Raw genomic sequence first — 19775 nt, 5'->3', positions numbered from 1 at the left:
TATCTGTGGGAATGGTTAAATTGAATCACAATCAAGAATGTTAGTGATCAAATCACAGTCATCACTTCTACCATGGCAAGCAATACTAATAAGCAAGAATGTCAAGTACTAGATCAATAAGTTTCACTGAAAAGGATTTCCAAGTTTAGTTGGCTTGTAGCACCCTGGGACAACAAGTCTTCTTTTCTAGGTCTGTGGGTGTTTAGCTTAATGAATGGGCCAAGCAACTGGGCTATATATATCATAATCACTGACTGCCTATCTAAGCACAGTGAGAAATGTTACAAGTGATTTCCATAGGTATATCCCATTACTGGAGAAACAATGGAATATGCCATTAATGTCAGTACTATAATGTCATCATAATATATTCTGGATGGTATTACTTATTTATAGTTGGTTAGCTACTTTTTAAAGAAAACTAGTCATTTAGACACCACACTTAAGGTATTGAATTTTAGGAAATATTGTTGAACAAAGATGTTGAAGCAGGACTGACCAAATGAATTAACATTTCTCTGCTAAATAAAAAATACCAAGTTAATGTGTTTGGGAAATTAGGTCATTGATTTTTACCATCCACTGGATTTGACTTTGGGAGCAGATTCCCGCAAAATTACAAAGAGGGCTTCCAAGGGCTGAAGGTTACACAGCGCTGCAAAGGAAAATAAATAAGTTTAGAATGAATGACTGAGAAAAAAGAACGAAGTAAGAGGTGTCATGCTACCTGACTTCAAATTATACTAAAGAGCTATGACAATCAAAACAGCATGGTATTGGTAGAGAACAGACACACAGATCAATGGAACAGAATAGAGAGCCAGCTATAAAACCACATGTATATGGACAGATAATTTTTGACAAAGGAGCCAGAAATGCACATTGGAGTAAAGATAGTCTCTTCAATAAGTGGTGCAGGGAAAACTGGAAAGCCATATGCAATTGAATGAGACTGGATTACAGTTTGTCCCATGTACAAAAATTAATTCAAAATGAATCAAAGACCTAAATATATAAGACTCAAAACAATAAGATACATAGAAGAAAATATGGGTACCAAACTTATGGACCTGGGTCGTAGAGAACATTTATGAACTTGAACCTAAAGGTAGGGGAAATAAAGGCAAAAATAAATGAATGGGACTATATCAAACTAAAAAGCTTCTGCACAGCAAATGAAACTGACAACAAAACAAAGAGGCAGTCAACCAAATGGGAGATGATATTTGTGAACAATAGCTCCTCCAACAAAGGTTAATTTCCAAAATATATAAAGAACTCGTAAAACTCAAGACCAAACAAACAATTTAATCCAAAAGTGGGCAGAGGACCTGAAAGTACAGCTCTCCCAAGAAGACATATGAACAGCCAATAGATATATGAAAAGATGTTCAACCTCACTGGCCATTAGGGAAATGCAAATCAAAACTACAGTGAGATACCCCCTTATAGCTGTTAGAGTGGCCATTATCAACAAGAAAAGCACTAACAAGTGTTAGAGAGGTTACGGAAAAGGGGGAACCTTCATTCACTGCTGGTGGTAATGTAGACTGGTATAACCACTATGGAAAGCAGTCTGGCAATTCCTCACAAAATTAAGAATAAAGCTACCATATGACCCAGCAATCCCACTCCTGGGTATACCAGGTATATCTGAAAAACTCAAAATCATGTATTCACAAAGATATATGCACCACTATGTTCATTGCAGGATTATTCATGGGATGGAGACATGGAAACAACCTAAGTGTCCTGCCAGAGAGGATTGGATAAAGAAGATGTGGTACATATACACAGTGGAGTTCTATGCAGTTATAATATAGGATGAAATACTGCCATTTGCAACAACATGGATGGACCTTGAGAACATTATGCTAAATAAAATAAGTCAGTCAGAAAAGCTAAGAACCATATTATTTCACTCATATGTGGGATATAAAACTAAAACTCATGAACACAAACAGCAGTGGGTAGTTGCCAGAGGGAAGCAGGTTGGGGGGACTGGGTCCTAATATAAGGTGACAGGAGAAGATTTGACTTTGTGTGATAAAGATCTTGTAACATAGGAACCCACACCTGAAACCTATATGTTCATGTTGACCAATGTCATCCTAATCAATTAATAAATAAAATAAAAATAGAATGAATAAGAAAGGTAACTACAGAGCACACTCCTCATTCAAGAAGGAATTCTAAGCATATGAAGTTCACGAAAAGCTCACTTTAACACAAATAGTCCTTTATATAAGATCCTAAAGGTTCATTATTGCCAGTTGTGACAAATAAATAATAAATTACACTCGATAATATGTTTGAAATATGTTATTGACAACATATCTTTAGAAGGAAAGCAAAAGTGGAGGAGACAAAGCACTCTTTTGTGTTTTTGTACTGCAGCTATCTATAGTTATAAAATTGGAATATGTAATTATAAAATGAAAAAGTCAATCAGGCTATTAGTTAAGAAAAATAATGTATAAGGATGATTTATTAGTATAAAAAGATGAGGAGAGCCAAAACCGGTTTGGCTCAGTGGATAGAGCGTCGGCCTGTGGACTGAAGGGTCCCGGGTTCGATTCCGGTCAAGGGCATGTACCTTGGTTGCGGGCACATTCCCAGTGGGGGGTGTGCAGGAGGCAGCTGATCGATGTCTCTCTCTCATCGATGTTTCTAGCTCTCTATCCCTCTCCCTACTCTCTGTGAAATATCAATAAAATAATAATAAAAAAAAAGGATGAGTAAAAGTTTAAAATAAATAAATAAATAAATAAAAAGATGAGGAGAATCTGTTTTAGAAGTTGACAGTCCTACGAAAAGAGGTAGATATAGTGTAATTAACTGTTAAGAACACACTTTCTAGAGTAAGATGGCCTAGGTTCAATTTATAGCTCAGCCTTTGTGATCTTGGGAAAATTACTTAACCTATCTTTGCCTCATTTTTTTTCCATTGGAGAAACAGGAAATATATCAAGAATTCCTTCAGGGAGTTGCAGTGAGGATTAAATGGCCACCTACAAGTATAAGTGTCTAGCACAGATTAGGCACTTAATAAATATAAGCTATTGATATTATCATAAAGATTTTAACTATCTGGCAATTCGAGTCTGTGCTAAATCATTGGACTTTCATTCTCTTTTTCAGACACACAGCCCTACAAAGAAAAACCTATTCCAATATGTGCTATACAAATTCATTACCTCATTGGTTTGAGAATTCTGCACTTTCCTATAAGTGTTTAAATATGTGTTTCACTTCACTTATTTCCTCTTATGTTTTGATTAAAGAAATCTGGCAATGTAAAAAATTCCCAAAGGAGAACCATAGTGTAAATTTCACCTAACACTTCAAGTGTGTCATTAATATTAGGATAATTTGATATTAATGCCACTTTAAAGTCATCTTTTCTCTTCCAAAATACATCTCCAGAAAAATTACAATGTCAAACTGGTCTCTCATAACAGTAGAAAAAAAGCCTGCTACAGCAATTTCATTAGAGTGATATAAAGGCAATTGTTCAAAGGTCATGCTTTGTTTCAATTACATGGGTATAAATTAAAGAAAGTGCAGGTTTCTAATTGAGGGCAGAATTAACTCCGAGCTCAAAAGATCAGGGTCATATTTGACTGTCTTCATTCCTTTACTATGTCCAATCAGTCATCAGATTCTATCCCTTAAACACATTGCAAATGAGTTTGTACAATATCAAGCAGTTGTCATTTATTAACAGCTGAGCATAATTTAGTCAACTAACAATATCTTTAGGAGTCAAGAGTTAAGGCATAGACTTTGTAGGTTTTCATTAAGGGAAAGGAGAAGTCCACAAAAGAATAGAGCATAGGGTGGTTTAAAAAAAAGCTATATCAAACAGCAATTGTGGAAGTTTCCTATATGGTCTAATTTTAGGAATGCTAATAAATAATAAATACCTCTTCACACCATATCATTTAACAGTGCCTACATTTCACTATTACAAGAACATTGCTTTGAAATAGCAAACCTCCTTTAAAAATACATCTATTGATGGGTTGGAAACATTTAACTGGGAGCAATTTGAATTGATTTGATAATGTGGTTTATTCTCACAATATGTTGAGATCTGAAGAAAACTTTTGAATACTTAAGAAATTGGTATCTTAATGGGACAATATTAAATTTGAGTCACGACAAGTGCTGACGAGGATGCGGAGAAAAAGGAACCCTCGTGCACTGCTGGTGGGAATGCAGACTGGTGCAGCCACTGTGGAGAACAGTATGGAGTTTCCTCAAAAAACTAAAAATGGAACTCCCATTTGACCCAGTAATCCCACTTCTAGGAATATATCCCAAGAAACTAGAAACACGAATCAGAAAGGATATATGCACCCCTATGTTCATAGCAGCACAATTCACCATAGCTAAGATTTGGAAACAGCCTAAGTGCCCATCAGCAGATGAGTGGATTAGAAAACTGTGGTAAATCTACACAATGGAATACTGTGGTAAAAAGGAAGGAGTTCTTACCATTTGCAACAACATGGATGTAGATGGAGAGCATTATGCTAAGTGAAATAAGCCAGGCAGAGAAAGATAAATATCGCATGACCTCACTTATTTGTGGAATATAATGAACAACATAAACTGATGAACAAAAATAGATTCAGAGACAGAGAAACATCAATCAGAACGTCAAATGTCAGGGAAGGTAGGGGACAGTGAGGGTAAGGGGGAGAAATCAACCAAAGGACTTATATACATGCATATAAGCCTAATCAATGGACACAGACAACAGGGGGGTGGCGGCATGAATGGGAGGTGGGGGGTAATGGGAGAATAAGGACACATATGTAATACCTTAATCAATAAAGAAATTAAAAAAATTTTTTGAGTCACGAGACAATAATGTAAACATTGATCTGTGTGTAAAGAGGGGACACTACAAGAAAGAGAAGTAGGACTGTAAACAAATATGGATGACAATATTAAAAATAATCTCTAGCCCTGACCGGTTTGGCTCAGTGGATAGAGCATCGGCCTGCAGACTGAAGGTTCCCAGGTTCGATTCCAGTCAAGGGCGTGTACCTTGGTTGCGGCCACATCCCCAGTAGGAGGTGTGCAGGAGGCAGCTGATAGATGTTTCTCTCCCATCGATGTTTCTAACTCTCTATCCCTCTCCCTTCCTCTCTGTAAAAAATCAATAAAAATATATTTAAAAAAATAATCTCTACAACACCAAGGGGAATACTAATATAGAGAAAGGTATAATTTAGATTAAGGTAAATTGGCTGGTGTAGATCCTTGACAAGGAAGGAGAGTTGCAATAAACTGTCAACCTGATTCTACCTCTTCATTAAACAACAATTTAATTTTCAAATAATAGCAAAGAAACTAAGAACTGCATCTATTCAATATTGACCTATGATATTCTGATGTTTGAACAACTATTAGCCATATTCTGGCCTTGGTTTAAAGGTCTTCACATCTTCACATTGTTTGAATTCCTACCCAGAACTCAAGGACTTAAGAAGGTCTGAGTGAACTGTAGTCTTATCTTCTCTGCTCTGAGAGCCCCTATAGAACCCTTTCAATAAGAGGTTTTTCTCCCTCTCTATTTACTTCTCTGGGAGAGACTCACCAAAGAAAGAAAGGAATTTTGTTATCTAGACCTCAGAGACAATTATCACAGAATTGTTGTTTCGGAAGGTCATTCTCTCTGAGATGATAACTATAACCTGAAGGATTTCTGCTGTTAAATCGATGAAGATAATTTCCATACAAAGTTATTACTTCAAGCAATATAGCAGGCTGTTGAAAAATAATTTTTTAGCATTGTGGCTATTTCAAGTTACTCATGACCAAAAGTCGCACCATTCCAATTATTTATACAGGAATGCTGATCCTATTTTCTATTTAAAAAATCTTTATTGTTGAAAGTATTACATATGTCCCACTTTTTTTTCTCCCATTGAGACCTTATAGGCCACCCCCAGCCCCAGGCCTCCACCACCCTATTGTCTGTGTCCATTGAGATTTAAAATCTTTTCTCATTGAGAGTTAAGAATCTTTTGGTCCTCATTTGTCTTTTACAAGAGGTTTGCCATTTGTATACTCTGTGCAAAACTTCTCTACACTCATTCTGTAAGTTTTCTCATTACTCCTTTTTCTGCTATAATTTTATACTTTAGAATAAAAAGTGAAACATAAAAGGTGAACTAAAAAGTACAAATCTATAAAACGCAGAAAGCTAGATTTTTAAAAAGATAGTGGTGAGGAACACTCAGAAACAATAGAAAAAATATACTACTTGATGCAGTCATCAATCCTAACCAAATACATGCATCAATACTCATATGAAATATCATATTGTGGAGAGGAGAGAGAGAGAGAGAAAGAGAGAGAGAGAGAGAGAGAGAGAGAGAGAGAGAGAGAGAGAGATCATCTAAGCATGTTCCTTTCACAGAAAAAAAGTTGAGTGATGATGAACAGTAATATGTATTTTCCCAATCTCATTTCAATTTTATATATGTAGCATATATCGTTTTTTCCATCATTTATTTTTTACTTACCCAAAATAGATACTTTGTAGTTTTTTGGACACTAGAGTAAAGGCGTCAGAAACCTGATCTCCACATTTATCCCAGTTTTAATCCAAGACCCCACTGTGATATTCTGAGGGACACTAGCAATTCTTAAAAATTATATTAAGACTATTGCACCTCCTTGAACTTGCTCCCATTGGCCTTGAAATACATTAATAAGATAGTCCAAACTTATAAAGCTTGGTGTGTGGACATTGTGCAGAGGGAGCATGCAGGAACAGAGGAATCTATAGGATCTGCTTGGAGAGTCAGAAGCAAAGCAATCCTGTCCCCCGACCCCTCTGAAACATACTCCAGGAATTTCTCTCACTTCTCATCCAACAATACCAGGAATGTATTTATTATTTACATTTTTGTGTTTAGGTAATTAGGACAGCAAATATGCTCTGTTTATGGGGCCATACATTAGATGGCTGTCAATAATGTATACCTAAATTTACATGCCATTTTCACTTTCCTACCAGAAAGCATTGTCCTGAAACAGGATGCTGATAGGTCATTTAAATGATGGGAAGAAAGGGAAACAAAAGGAAATGGAACCTTCTGAGATCTTAAGTGTAACTGAATGGCTAAAAGAAGGTACCAAAGGTAAGCTGGACTGACTCCAAAGTGTGTGTGTGGGGGGGAAGCTTACTTTCCAACATTGTGGAGTATTGGCTTAATTTCAACCAACCACTGGAAGATTTTCTCAACTGTCACTGTCTGAAGTAATAATAGTGTGTGACTGTAATTGTTCTGGAACCTAAATATTCCATCAGTTAATATTTATTGAAATGCCCTTATTTCAGGTGGGTGAGGACTGCCAGGACCAAATACTATTGAGGCTAAATTGAAAGAATACTCAATCAGCCTAAAATCCTATCTAATAAAAGAGTAATATGCAAATTGACCGTATCTCCGCTACACCCACAAGCCACACACACCAGCCAATCAGGAGCGAGTATGCAAATTAACCCAACCAAGATGGCTGCGGCCACGGAGAGAACAGGAGGCTTGGGTTTCCCTGGCAATGGAGGAAGCCAAGCTTTCCACCTGCCCTGGCGGGCCCAGGCCTCCACTCAAGGCTACAAAGTTTCAATTATAGAAGATAAATAAATCCCAGATACCAGGGCCTCCACTTGGGTCACCGGGGGAGTGTGGCCAGCCTGCAAACCACCACAGGCCCCTCGCCCAGGCCACCCCACGCTCCAAGGGAACCCCTGCCCTGATCTGGAACACCTTTCAGGGCAAACCAGCCAGCCCCCACCCATGCACCAGGCCACTATCCTATCTAATCTTATCTAATAAAAGAATAGTATGCAAATTGACCATCACTACAACACACAAGATGGCTGCCCCCATGTGGTCAAAAATGACTGCCCCCATATGGACAAAAGATGGCCGTCACAATATGGCCAGCAGGGGAGGGCAGTTGGGAGGGACCAGGTCTGCAAGGGAGGGCAGCTGTGGGTGACCAGGCCAGCAGAGGAGGGAAGTTGGGGGGACCAGGCCTGCTGGAGAGGGCAGCTAGGGGTGACCAGGCCTGCAGGGGAGGGCAGTTAGGGGTAAACAGGCTGGCAGGGGAGCAGTTAGGCATCAATCAGGCTGGCAGGGGAGTGGTTAGGGGGTGATCAGGCTGACAGGCAGAAGTGGTTAGGGGCAATCAGGAAGGCAGGCAGGTGAGCAGTTGGGAACCAGCAGTCCTGGGTTGTGAGAGGGATGCCCGACTGTCCATTTAGGCCTGATCCTACCTGGATCAGGCCTAAACGGGCAGTCAGACATCCCTCGAGGGGTCCCAGATTGGAGAGGGCGCAGGTTGGGCTGAGGGACACACCCCCCTGTGCATGAATTTCATGCACCGGGCCTCTAGTGAGATACATAAAAGAGAAAAGGAAAATCTCTTTTTATAGCCATATCTGGCCATTTTGACTAAACATTCAGTAATCACTGAAAAGGCTACCATTATAGTTTGGCATATAATGTGGCACCTGTGTGGCCAGTATAAGCTGACTGGTACATACTCAAAGTGGCAGATTTGAACAATATGTTTTCCTAACTTTTAACAAACATCAAATATTTTTACTCACGAGGAGCCCCTTCAGCCATTTCAATAGCAGTGATTCCCACGGACCACACATCACTCTGCAAAGGAAAAGATGACCCCAAATAGTCAGTTAAAAATAAAAAACTTACAGTATTTAGAGTCTCAAAATACTCTTTGACTGGGGGAGTGGTAGTAGGTGGTGTCAATGCCAGATCCATTTTATGGATTTTCTATAGTCTGTTGCTACAGAGAGACATTATCTGAACTTGTGACCAGCTAATATTGTTCTACACAACAGTTGATATTGGATGGGTTTAAGTATAAGAAGAACCATGATGGATATATTGCTATTATTACCTTAACTGAAATACCAAAAGGAATTTGTAGTAAAGAAATCCTATCACATAAATCTACTTACTAAATGTGCAATCTTAGGTAAACTATTTAACTCTCTGTGGCTCAATTTCATAAAATTGGTACATATATTAATAAACTTATATATATGGGTATACTAGTATATATATACACTTTAAGAAGTTCCTTGAATATAATAAGTTGAGTGTGGAATTATAATTCTAAGAAATTATATTCAATAATTTTCTAGGAAATTATCCTTAATGCTATTAATTGTATTTTGTTTTTCTAATGATGAAATATCACAGGGGCTAGAAGTACATTGTGTGGCTACACTAATAAAGTTAATTAAATTATTAGAGCATCAGTTTACAGATATCTTAGCTTCAAAGGGTTGTTGTGATGGTCTAAGTTTAAGCTTTCTTTCAGTTATATGGGGCTAAAAATTAAAAATAATTAATGTTGTGAAAAATCCTTGGAAGACTGCAAACAGTTGTACAACTATAAAACATTATTTTTACAGTAAGCCACTTAAAGAACAATATGTTTCCATAGTCTCCATAGCTACTAATAGCACTGGATTATACACTAAGCTTTCAATAGATCTGCTTGCTGATCAAGCAGAGGGCATTTAAGGGAAAGGGAAAAGAGATGAACCTTGAATTAATCAACTTCAAGTATCTAGTCCTAGGTTCCACACAAAATGAAACCACAGTGAATTATTTGGATGACTTATTATGTGAGGAGTGAGTGTAGTTTTTCCAGTCTATAGCAAATGGAGAATTTTATTTCCACACCAGCTCTTTGAAATGTGTACATAGATGTATATTGTCCAAAATGCAGTTTCAGTGAAAATTTTAATAACATGAATTATTATTTAATTTATCTATTCTACTGATTTTCTGTGATTTGGAGGTGAACCATGCCAAAGATTTTCTCTATTACCCTGAGCAATGAAATAATTTTTTTCTTTTTGGAGCTTAATTACTGTAGGGATTAATAATTGACTTTACATTTATTAATTTTTAAGTTTAAAAAGCCCTCTGTCCCTGAAAGTTAAATTTCCATATAAAGTCACATAATATTTTACCAAGAAGTTGCAAGCAGGAAGAACTAGACATTCTTCCTCAAATATGGAGAACTCCCAATGGTCTAATTTGTCTACATTCTTAGAAAATATTATTTTGCTGCATATAATCAAACCACATATAGGAATAGTGGCTAGTATTTCCTATTAGAGTTTAGTGTGAAAGGAGGAGCTTCCTGTCTTTTAATATTTTATTTTATCATTTAAAATAAACATTAGTCAAAAGCCCTTTCCAAATTTGTATCCTCACTATTTGCATCCTCCCACTTACTCTGTAATCATAGGAGCGCCTAGGGTCCTCATCACAGTCAATCACTTCAGGTGCCATCCAGTATGGTGTCCCAATGAAGCTATTTCTCCTACCATTAGTTCTGCTCACCTGGGCACTCACTCCAAAATCCACTGAAAATCCAGCATATGTCAAAATAATTGATCAGTAACAAAAAACTCAATAAGTTATTGCTTTAACTTACAAAGAAAATACAAAAGCCATAATGGATAACAGATTTTTATCCCAGCTCAGAAAACCTTACCATGAAGTTTATTCCAGGGATACTGGGAAATAGGATTTTTATGCTATTTATATTGGAAAGAGACTCAGCAGTGCTATTATAAATCTACAGTAGGTTTGGCTGAATGTTTGCCATGAATATTAAAAATAAAGTTCCATCAGTACACCCTAAACCTCTGAAGTGATAACATATGTAGTGTTTGGACCTGTCACCAAGCTGGAGGAAGACCAGCACTATTAGCAACATATAAGAAATCTAAAACCTAGTAGTATTTTATTAGGAGGCCTCATTCACGACATTAGATATTCCTATCACACTGATAAAGAAAAATGAGTTTTGTGCTACTTTAAGTTCTTCTGCTAATTTGTTATTCTACAGATCTTCTGAATCAGATGCAAATATTTACTATAGTAAATATAGCTTAGCTTAGACTATGAAAGTTCAGTCTTCTATTCATCTGTGGGATACATTATATGAAAATATTTAGTATGGTATCCTCAGAAACAGACAGAAAAAAAGGCTAGAGTAGACTGGGGTATTTAGTCGAGAACAAATAATACAGGGATAAAAAAAATGAAGTAGATTTTCTAATTTAAAATAGTTTCCAGGAATCAAGAGGATGGAGAAAACATGGAATGAAAAGTAGTTTGAAAAAATTAGAAAAATTAAAAAGGTAAGCATTTAAGGCAGTCTTTAAGGATCTAATAAGAACAACAATAAAAAGTACATGATATGTTAAATTCATCATGCACAATCTCATTATCTAGATTATTTTGGAGAATAAGTTAAAGCAGAGCTCAGCACTTAACTATCCATGAGGGCCAACTTTAAGGGCCAAGAAATATCTGTGAAAGCTATAGCTGATATAAGACATTCAGGAAATAAAATAAAAGGAGAAAACAAGAGAAGAGTGACCAATGGAATAAAAGGGGAAAAAAAGAAAAGCTGAAAGTAAAAGTAAAGATCAGACTTTAACAGAGGCATAATTTAAACTTTTCTGTAATGATTTGGTGACCAGACTATGAGGATTATTGATGAATTGCAATTGTAATACAATCACTTTCCAGTCTCTATCTTTTCTGGGACTACATTTGGCCGTCATTGGTTGTATCCTCCTTAGAAAATATCCCTTGAGACCCCGTCCCATCCAATTTGCAGCCCCACCCAAGCTGTTTACAGCAGCTTCTCCATATGAATGGTCTGTCCTGGTTCAGGCTTCAGACTTTGCTAAAAATCTGTCAAAAAAGCTGCAGCTGGTGACAGTGTGCTCCAAACCTATCTATAAAAGGCACAAGACCTGGCACTAGGCCCAGCACCAGCCTGCCTTGCTTCACTGGGAACCTCCAAGCCCAATACAAATAGAAAACAGCAGCCATCTGCAGATTTTTCTGTAGTTCCTGTCAGGTGGCCCCAGGCAGTGTCTGGAGGCCCTAGAGCCAGTGCACCTGGTGGACAGCTTTAGACCACAGCAGATTATAACTCTACACATCCACAAGTGACACACTCAAGAGGCAGACTTAGTGAGTACCAAAGCCCCACTGAAGCAAGTCCTACTCCATAGGGGTGTCTCCTGAATATCAGCTCTTCCACTGTAGTTGCAGCTGGTATTCACAGCCAATTGGCCTGGAGGCCAATTCCTTCCAATGAAGCCAACAGCAATCAAGGCTTAACTATAACAAGACTGTGCATACAGCACACACAGGGGTGTACCTAGAGCACCTAGCTCAGGTGATGGTGGAAGCTGAGCCACTGGGCCTTACAGGACACCTACTATATGAGGTCAATCTACCAATTCCAGGAGACAGAAAAGATCTATTTAATACATAGAAACAAAATCAGGGACACAACTAAAATGCGGAGACAAAGAAACATGTCACAAATGAAAGAAATGAAAGCAAGCAAACTGATTATAGAGTTCAAAACCATGGTTATAAGGTTACTCAAAGATCTTCATAAGACTTTCAAGGATCTTAGTGAGAATGTCAAAGACATAAAAAAGGACCAATCAGAAATTAAGCATACACTAACTGAAATCTACACTAATAAAAGATAAACATGAAAATTAACCATTACTCTGCTACACACACGCCACGCCCACCAGCTAATCAGGAGCACATATGCAAATTAACCCAACCAAGATGGCAACTGGCCACGGAGCTGGAGCAAGCAGGAGGCTTGGGTTGCCCCAGCAATGGAGGAAGCCAAGCTTTCCACCTGCCTTGGCTGGCCCTGGCCTCCACTCAAGGCTACAAAGTTTCAATTATAGAAGATAAATAAATCCTAGATACTTGCTTCCAGCTGGCCCTGGCCTCCGCTCAAGGAGGCGCTGAAAAAAAAAAGAAAAAGAATAAAAGGAGGGGCTGGGACCTTGGGTTGCCGGGGGGTGATCAGGCCAGGATGGGATGGCAGGGGCCATTGGGGGTAAGCAGACCAGCAGGGGGGCAAGTTGGGGGTGAGCAGGCTGTTAGTGGGGGTCAGTTGGAGGTGATCAGGACAGCAGGGGGGGGCAGTTTGGAGTGAGTAGGCCAGCAGGGGGCAGTTGGGGGTGAGCAGGCGAGCAGGGGAGGCAGTTGGGGGTGAGCAGGCTGGCACGGGGGGCAGTTGGGGGTGATCTGGCTGGCAGGGGGGGCATTTGGGGGCAAGCAGGCCGGCAGGCAGAGTGGTTAGCAGCAATCAGGCAGGCAGGCAGGCAGGTGAGCAGCTGGAGCCAGCAGTCCCGGATTGTGAGAGGGATGTCCAACTGCCAGTTTAAGCCCGATCCCTGTAAACCAGCAGTAGGACATCCTTCGAGGGGTGCCAGATTGGAGAAGGTGCAGGCCGGGCTGAGAAACACCACCCCCCATGCATGAATTTCGTGCACCGGAACACTAGTAAAGAATAATTTACAGGAATTCAACAGTAAAGTAGAGGATTTTGAGAAATAAATCAATGATTTGAAATATGAGGAAGAAAAAAAAAAAACAACAACAAAAAGAACACACCCAATCAGAAGAGCAAAAGGAAAAAAGAATCTCCAAATATGAAGATAGTAAGAAGCCTCTGGGACAGCTTCAAGTGTACCAATATTCACATTATGGGAGTGCCAGAAGGAGAAGAGAGAGAGAGAGAGAGAGCAAAATATTGAAAACTTATTTGAAGAAAAAATAATGGCAGAAAATTTCCCCTACCTGGTGAAAAAAATAGACTTACAAGTTCAGGAAGCTCAGAGAGTCCCAGACAAGAGGAACCCAAAGAGGCCCACACCAAGACACATCAAAATTAAAATGACAAGGGTTAAAGACAAAGAGATAATCTTAAAAGCAGCAAGAGAAAAGCAGTTAGTTACCTACAAGGGAGCACCCATATGACTGTCATCTGATTTTTCAACAGAAACTTTGCAGGCCAAAAGAGAGTGGCAAGAACTATTCAAAGTGATGAACAGTAAGGACCTATAATCAAGATTACTCTACCTAGCCAAGCTATAATTTAGAATTGAGGGTCAGATAAAGAGCTTCATAAATAAGAAAAAGCTAAAGGAGCTCATCACCACCAAATCAATATTACATAAAATGTTAATGGGTATTCTTTAAGAAGAAGGAATAAAAAATAGGAACAATCAAATGGCAACAAATACATATCTATCAACATCTGAATCTAAACATCAAAATAAACAATAAATATAATGAACAAAATAAACTGGTGAATAAAATAGAATCAGAGGCATGGAAGCATGGTACAGACTGATGAATCTCAGAAGGAAGGGGGAAGAGAAGGTAGGGAGAGATTAACCAAAGATCTTACCTATTGACATAGACAGTGGGGTGGTGAAGGGGTGAGGCAGAAACCAGATGGAGGGGGACAACGGGAGGGGGGGAATAATTATCTCAACAATAAATATTTTTTAAAGAAAATGTTCCTTGAAAATATGCTGGAATCCTGGCCAGTTACTCAGTGGTTAGAATGTCCACCTGTAGTTTGGAGGGTCTCAGGTTTGATTCCTGGCCCACGGCATATATCTTGGTTGCAGATTCTATCTCCTCCCCTGGTCAGGGCATTTGTGGGAGGCAACCAGTTGATGCATCTCTCTCACATCTCTCTCTCCCTCCCCCTCCCCCTTTCACTCTCTCTTAAAATCAATGGAAAAATATTCTTTGGTGAGGATTACAAAATATGTTGGAATATGATAAATCTAAAATAACATGTATAAGGGTCATGTATGAAATAAATCCAAATAAATTCTAATTCAATGTTTCAAGGTCTCTCCCTCAGAGTAAATGAGCTTTAGTGCACAGGATTTGTGACAGATTTTTTCATTTACTGGTATTTACAATCCTCTGTGTTGTAAATGGTAGGGTTGGTCAGCAACCTGATCCAAATATATGAGAGTTCTGCCACATGTAAGCATAATATGTAGCCTTCTGACAGACTATCAATCTTTTACATTTGAATTTGAGATTCACATTCCCTTCATGTATTTAACACAGCATCTAAAAATTGTTTCTAGTTTTGTAGCTTTTAGACATAATATATTTTCTTAAAATTATTTTTCAGTTATTTTAAGAACAATTCCCTCATGATTCTTCTACAAATATTTAGTGAAAAACATTCTCAGTAAATGAACAAAATCTCTACTCTGGTTGTTCAGCAAAAAAAAAATGGGGACTATCTTAAGGTCATGCTGGAGACAAGGTATGCAAGAAATGATATAATTAAAAAATAATACAGGATCTGATACCAGTGATTTATGTTCTATATCAATGATGTTATCTTTGATTACACAATATTGACATTATTCATATGGTAATACTTAAAATCAAACAAAAATAATTATTTTAAACTTTGGAGGATGTAATATATTGTTCCTTATGTGCCTGTAAGACAAACTGTGTGGTTATTTTCAAATAAATCATGCCATTCTGAGCCCTGAAATAGAAAGTCAAAGACTTTCTGGTCTTTTGATTTCTAATTCTGAATTTGATTTAGATATTACTGGAGCATCCTTTCTAATTGATATCCATTTTTAAAATATTTGTGCTTAAGTAATTTAAAAAATCATTGATATTCTTTGGAAACTATGGTTCTGTAATGTAGAAGAAACATTTTATTGCTTGATCCCTGTCCATGGCACAGAAACTTGCAAATGGTACATACTCAATTCAATTGTTGAACTAAATATAACAGCTAGGTCTAATAGAGGGTAAAGCAATGACCAAAATGTAAACTTCCCATTATAATTTAAGTTTGTTTTATCTACAATGAGTGGCCAGATTATTATGATCTCTGAATGCATAATAATCTGGTCACTCAGTGTATTTGTATCTCAAATGGGTACCAAAAGTATTCTAGACTTTTGCTGGAGATCAACCACCTATTTGCCCTGAGCTTTCTATCAGCCAGTGCAAAGGGGAAAACTGATCAGGTGCATGATTTATAGTATCTTTGACATCAAATAAATGAGGTACTCAAGAGAAGTACACTGAGTGGCCAGATTATTATGCGTTCAGAAATCATAATAATCTGGCCACTCAGTGTATATGATGTCAGAGAAGCAGTTAGGTGCATCTTTGTCTTACCCCACCTCCCTTCCAAACAAATTTTCAAATTTTGACTGGTTTTGCAGGCAGGAAATACACAGCCTAAACAAGTAAATGATATTGTTAGGAACATGATAGGAAACACCATTATTTTAAAGGACTTTTCTCCATTAAGATATTTTGGGCTTCACTTAAGGTATTGTAATAATAAACTTACCTAGCTTTACTTCAGCATTATGAGTCAATAGCACATTCTGACCTTTGATGTCCCGATGAATTACACGGTGTGCATGAAGATGAGCTAAGCCCTGCATATAATATATTTATTTTTAAAAAGCCACATCAGTATATATATTTTCTTTTTTTCATATAATGTTCTTAATATATTTGGAAAAACTTTTGGGAATAAAAATGGCCCAGATTTGCCTTTTTTCAGACAAAATTATTTCATTAGACTGGAATTACTATAACCAGTCCCCAGAAATACTATTTTTGGCTATTAGGAAAGGAAAATAAATCAGGACACCCAAGAAAGAAAAAGAACATCAAAAAGTAATATTTGTGTATACACTGGACCATTTACCTTCTTTTCTAGCCTCCATATTTCAAACAAACCATAAGAGTGAAGGCCTGGACATCTTATAATTGTAGTTCAGACATTGTTTTGCTCTATTCCTACCATTTGTTTAGTCAAAAATATTTTCTAGTCAACCTTGTAGGCGGAGAATTTGGAAGAATGTGAAAATTCATTTTAAAGCATTTACAATTTGTATTGGTTTTACCATGCTGGCTCCTCTGAAATTAACCTGTGACCTGGCTAACACATGACTTGGCTTCAGTGATATTATTCCAGATACTAACTTGGGATTAATAATAGAAGTAACAGTAAAAACAGCTACTACTTATTGAGTTCTTATTCTTTGCCAAGCACTGTGCTGAGTGCTTTACATTAAATGAATTATTAAATTCTCACAGCAATCCTTTGAGGAAGGTGCTAATATTACCCCATGTTATAGATGAGAAAGGTGAGATTTGAAGAAATTAAGTAACTGACTCAAGGACATACAGCTAATACATAATGACCCAGAATTTAAACTCAATCTATCATTTGCATTCTTAACTATTTACACTATTACCACAAGTAATTAGAGGAAGAACATTTTAACTTTGTATCAGTGATGCTATTTAATATTTTCTTGGGTGTTCCCTAAGCCACAAGGAAAAATTTGAGTTTGGAAGATCAAGATTGCCATTCTCATCCAATTTGGTATTCAAAATAAAGTTTTAAGAATAGGGCTTTATTAAAAGAGGATATCTGTCTGCAAAATGATTTGGGGACATTTTATAAAAAACTGCCTTCTACCTCACCTTTATCTTAATCTCTAATGACAGTTCTATGCTTTAAAAATAACTCTAAAATCATAATAACATAACAAATATTCCATGTGGTTATGACCATGATCCATTGAGCACAATAGCTTAAATTTGACATAGCTATTAAAGGTCATGATTTGGAAGAACCTGCTTACAAATCTTGTGGTCTACCTTAAAGTTTAAGGACATCACCTGAAAATCTGCTTTCTCTAAACCCTTTAGGTCTTTTTTGGTATCCTGATTCAGAGGTCATGTTTATAATTCTTAAACCAACCTATAGGAACAGTTATAAGGTACATTGTATATATTACTCCCAGTATTTTCAAGGCTAGTAGACAGTAATTATATAAAGACGCACCTGAAGTACTTCTCGGCAGATATAAGCAATCCAATATTCTTTCAAACTCTGATTTCTGGTCATTCTAACTACATCAGTAACTGAGCCTGCTGCACATAATTCCATCACCATCTGCAGTGAAGCCGGCAAAGTATCAAGAATTAGAAAGTAATTATCTGAAAATATCTGGAGAGTTTTAGTCCATATGACTTGCATTTATGTATAATGTTTAGAGATTAAGACACTGCAAAGATAGGCTCAATTGTCTGGTGGAAGACTCCAATGGCTGGTGGAATTATAAAGAGTTGAAAAATGTGCCAAAGCTTTTTTTATCTACTCATCTACTGATGGGCACTTGGGTTGTTTCCAAATCTTGGCTATTGTAAATAATGCTGCAATGAACACAGTGGTGCATATATTGTTTCAGGTCTCTTCACATACATTCCCAGAAGTGGAATCACTGGATCATAAGGCAGTTCCATTTTTAATTTTTTGAGGTAACTCCATACTGCTTTCCACAATGGCTACACCAATCTGCATTCCCTCCAACAGTTCACGGGGGTTCTCTTTTCTATACATCCTTGCTAACACTTGTTTTTGTTGTTGTTGTTGAATTAGTGATGATAACCATTCTGACAGGTGTGAGGTGAAATCTCATTGTGATTTTAATTTGAATTTCTCTAATGATTAGTGACATTGAACATCTTTTCATATGTCTATTAGCCATCTCTATGTCCTCTTTGGAGAAGTGTCTATTTAGGACCTTTGCCCATTTTTAATTGGATTTTTGGTCTTGAGTTGTATAAGTTCTTTATCAGTAGATGAGTGGATTAAAAAAATCTGTGGTATATTTACACCGTGGAATACTACTTAGCCATAAAAAGAAGGAAATCTTACCTTTTATGACAGCATGAATGGACCTGGAGAGTATTATGCTAAGTGAAATAAGCCAGTCAAGGAAGACAATTACCACATGATTTCACTTATATGTGGAATTAAATGAAAAAATAAACTAACAAACTAAATAGAAACAGACTCATAGATACAGAGAATAGACTGATAGCTGTCAGAGAGGAGGGCTTTGGGGGGCTGAGTAAAAATGGTGAAGGGACTAAGCAAAGAAAAAAAACCTCATAGACACAGACAACAGTATGGTGATTACCAGAGGGAGAAGTGGCTAGGGGAGGTAGGAGAGGGTATAAGGGGGATAAATGATGATGGAAATAGACTTGACTTGGGGTGGTGAACACACAACACAATATACAGATGCTGTGTTAAAGAACTGTACAACTGAAACCTATGTAGTTTTATTAGCCAGTGTCACTCCAGTAAATTCAATAAAAATTTTTAAAAAAACTTTTGGAAAGCCTGGTCAGGACACATGCCTGGGTTGTGGGCTTGATCCCCAGTACGGGGCGCACAGGAGGCAGCTGATCAATTATTCTCTCTCATCATTGATGTTTCTATCTCTCTCTCCCTGTCCCTTCCTCTCTGAAATCAATAAAAAATATTTTGAAAATATAAATATCTAGGAAAGGAGGGAAAACAGGTACCACACTAGGTATATTTAATCAGGAGGTAGGATTTGAGCTAAGCCTTAAAGGAGAGGTAGTGTTTGGAGATACTCCGAAGGAAGAATATTTAATTTATTGAAAACAGAATGAATACATGCCTTTAGAAAGAAATTTGTGTAGGGAACAAACCTGAGTGATAGTTTGAATGAAACAAAAACTGTTTTGGTTGTGTGGTATCTCAGCTTATGAAAGTGTGCATCCTCAAGTGTGACCTGGTATTATAGAATAAAATCAAGGTAATTAATACATACCCAAAGTTGGTGCCTCTGGCCAGCAGGACTCAGCTTGAAAAATGCACCATAGAAGGACACAATGTTTTTGTGGAAAGAGTACTTCTTCAAAAGGTTGAGTTCAGTTCTGAGATCCTCTTCCTCATCCTGCAGAATAAGAATAGAGAGTAAATTCCTAAGCTACCCCATTCAATGA

General features: G+C 37.5%; 1 protein-coding gene across 1 annotated transcript in view; it reads right to left on the bottom strand.

Annotated features, from left to right (window-relative positions):
* Nucleotides 1-19775, bottom strand: part of NRK (Nik related kinase) — a gene marked incomplete at its 5' end in the record, with an annotated part of 219759 nt that overhangs the window by 57264 nt on the left and 142720 nt on the right. Inside the window, 6 exons of the mRNA XM_080652342.1 lie at nucleotides 577-655; nucleotides 8642-8696; nucleotides 10311-10441; nucleotides 16282-16372; nucleotides 17797-17907; nucleotides 19601-19726. Coding sequence (XP_080508468.1) covers nucleotides 577-655; nucleotides 8642-8696; nucleotides 10311-10441; nucleotides 16282-16372; nucleotides 17797-17907; nucleotides 19601-19726 — 593 coding nt within the window. The remainder of the gene's footprint in view (nucleotides 1-576; nucleotides 656-8641; nucleotides 8697-10310; nucleotides 10442-16281; nucleotides 16373-17796; nucleotides 17908-19600; nucleotides 19727-19775) is intronic.

Source organism: Plecotus auritus (genome assembly GCF_963455305.1).
Source record: "Plecotus auritus genome assembly, chromosome: X".
Classification (NCBI taxonomy): domain Eukaryota; kingdom Metazoa; phylum Chordata; class Mammalia; order Chiroptera; family Vespertilionidae; genus Plecotus; species Plecotus auritus.
Note: the sequence above shows the minus strand (reverse complement) of the source record. Positions and strands in the feature narration are given on the sequence as shown.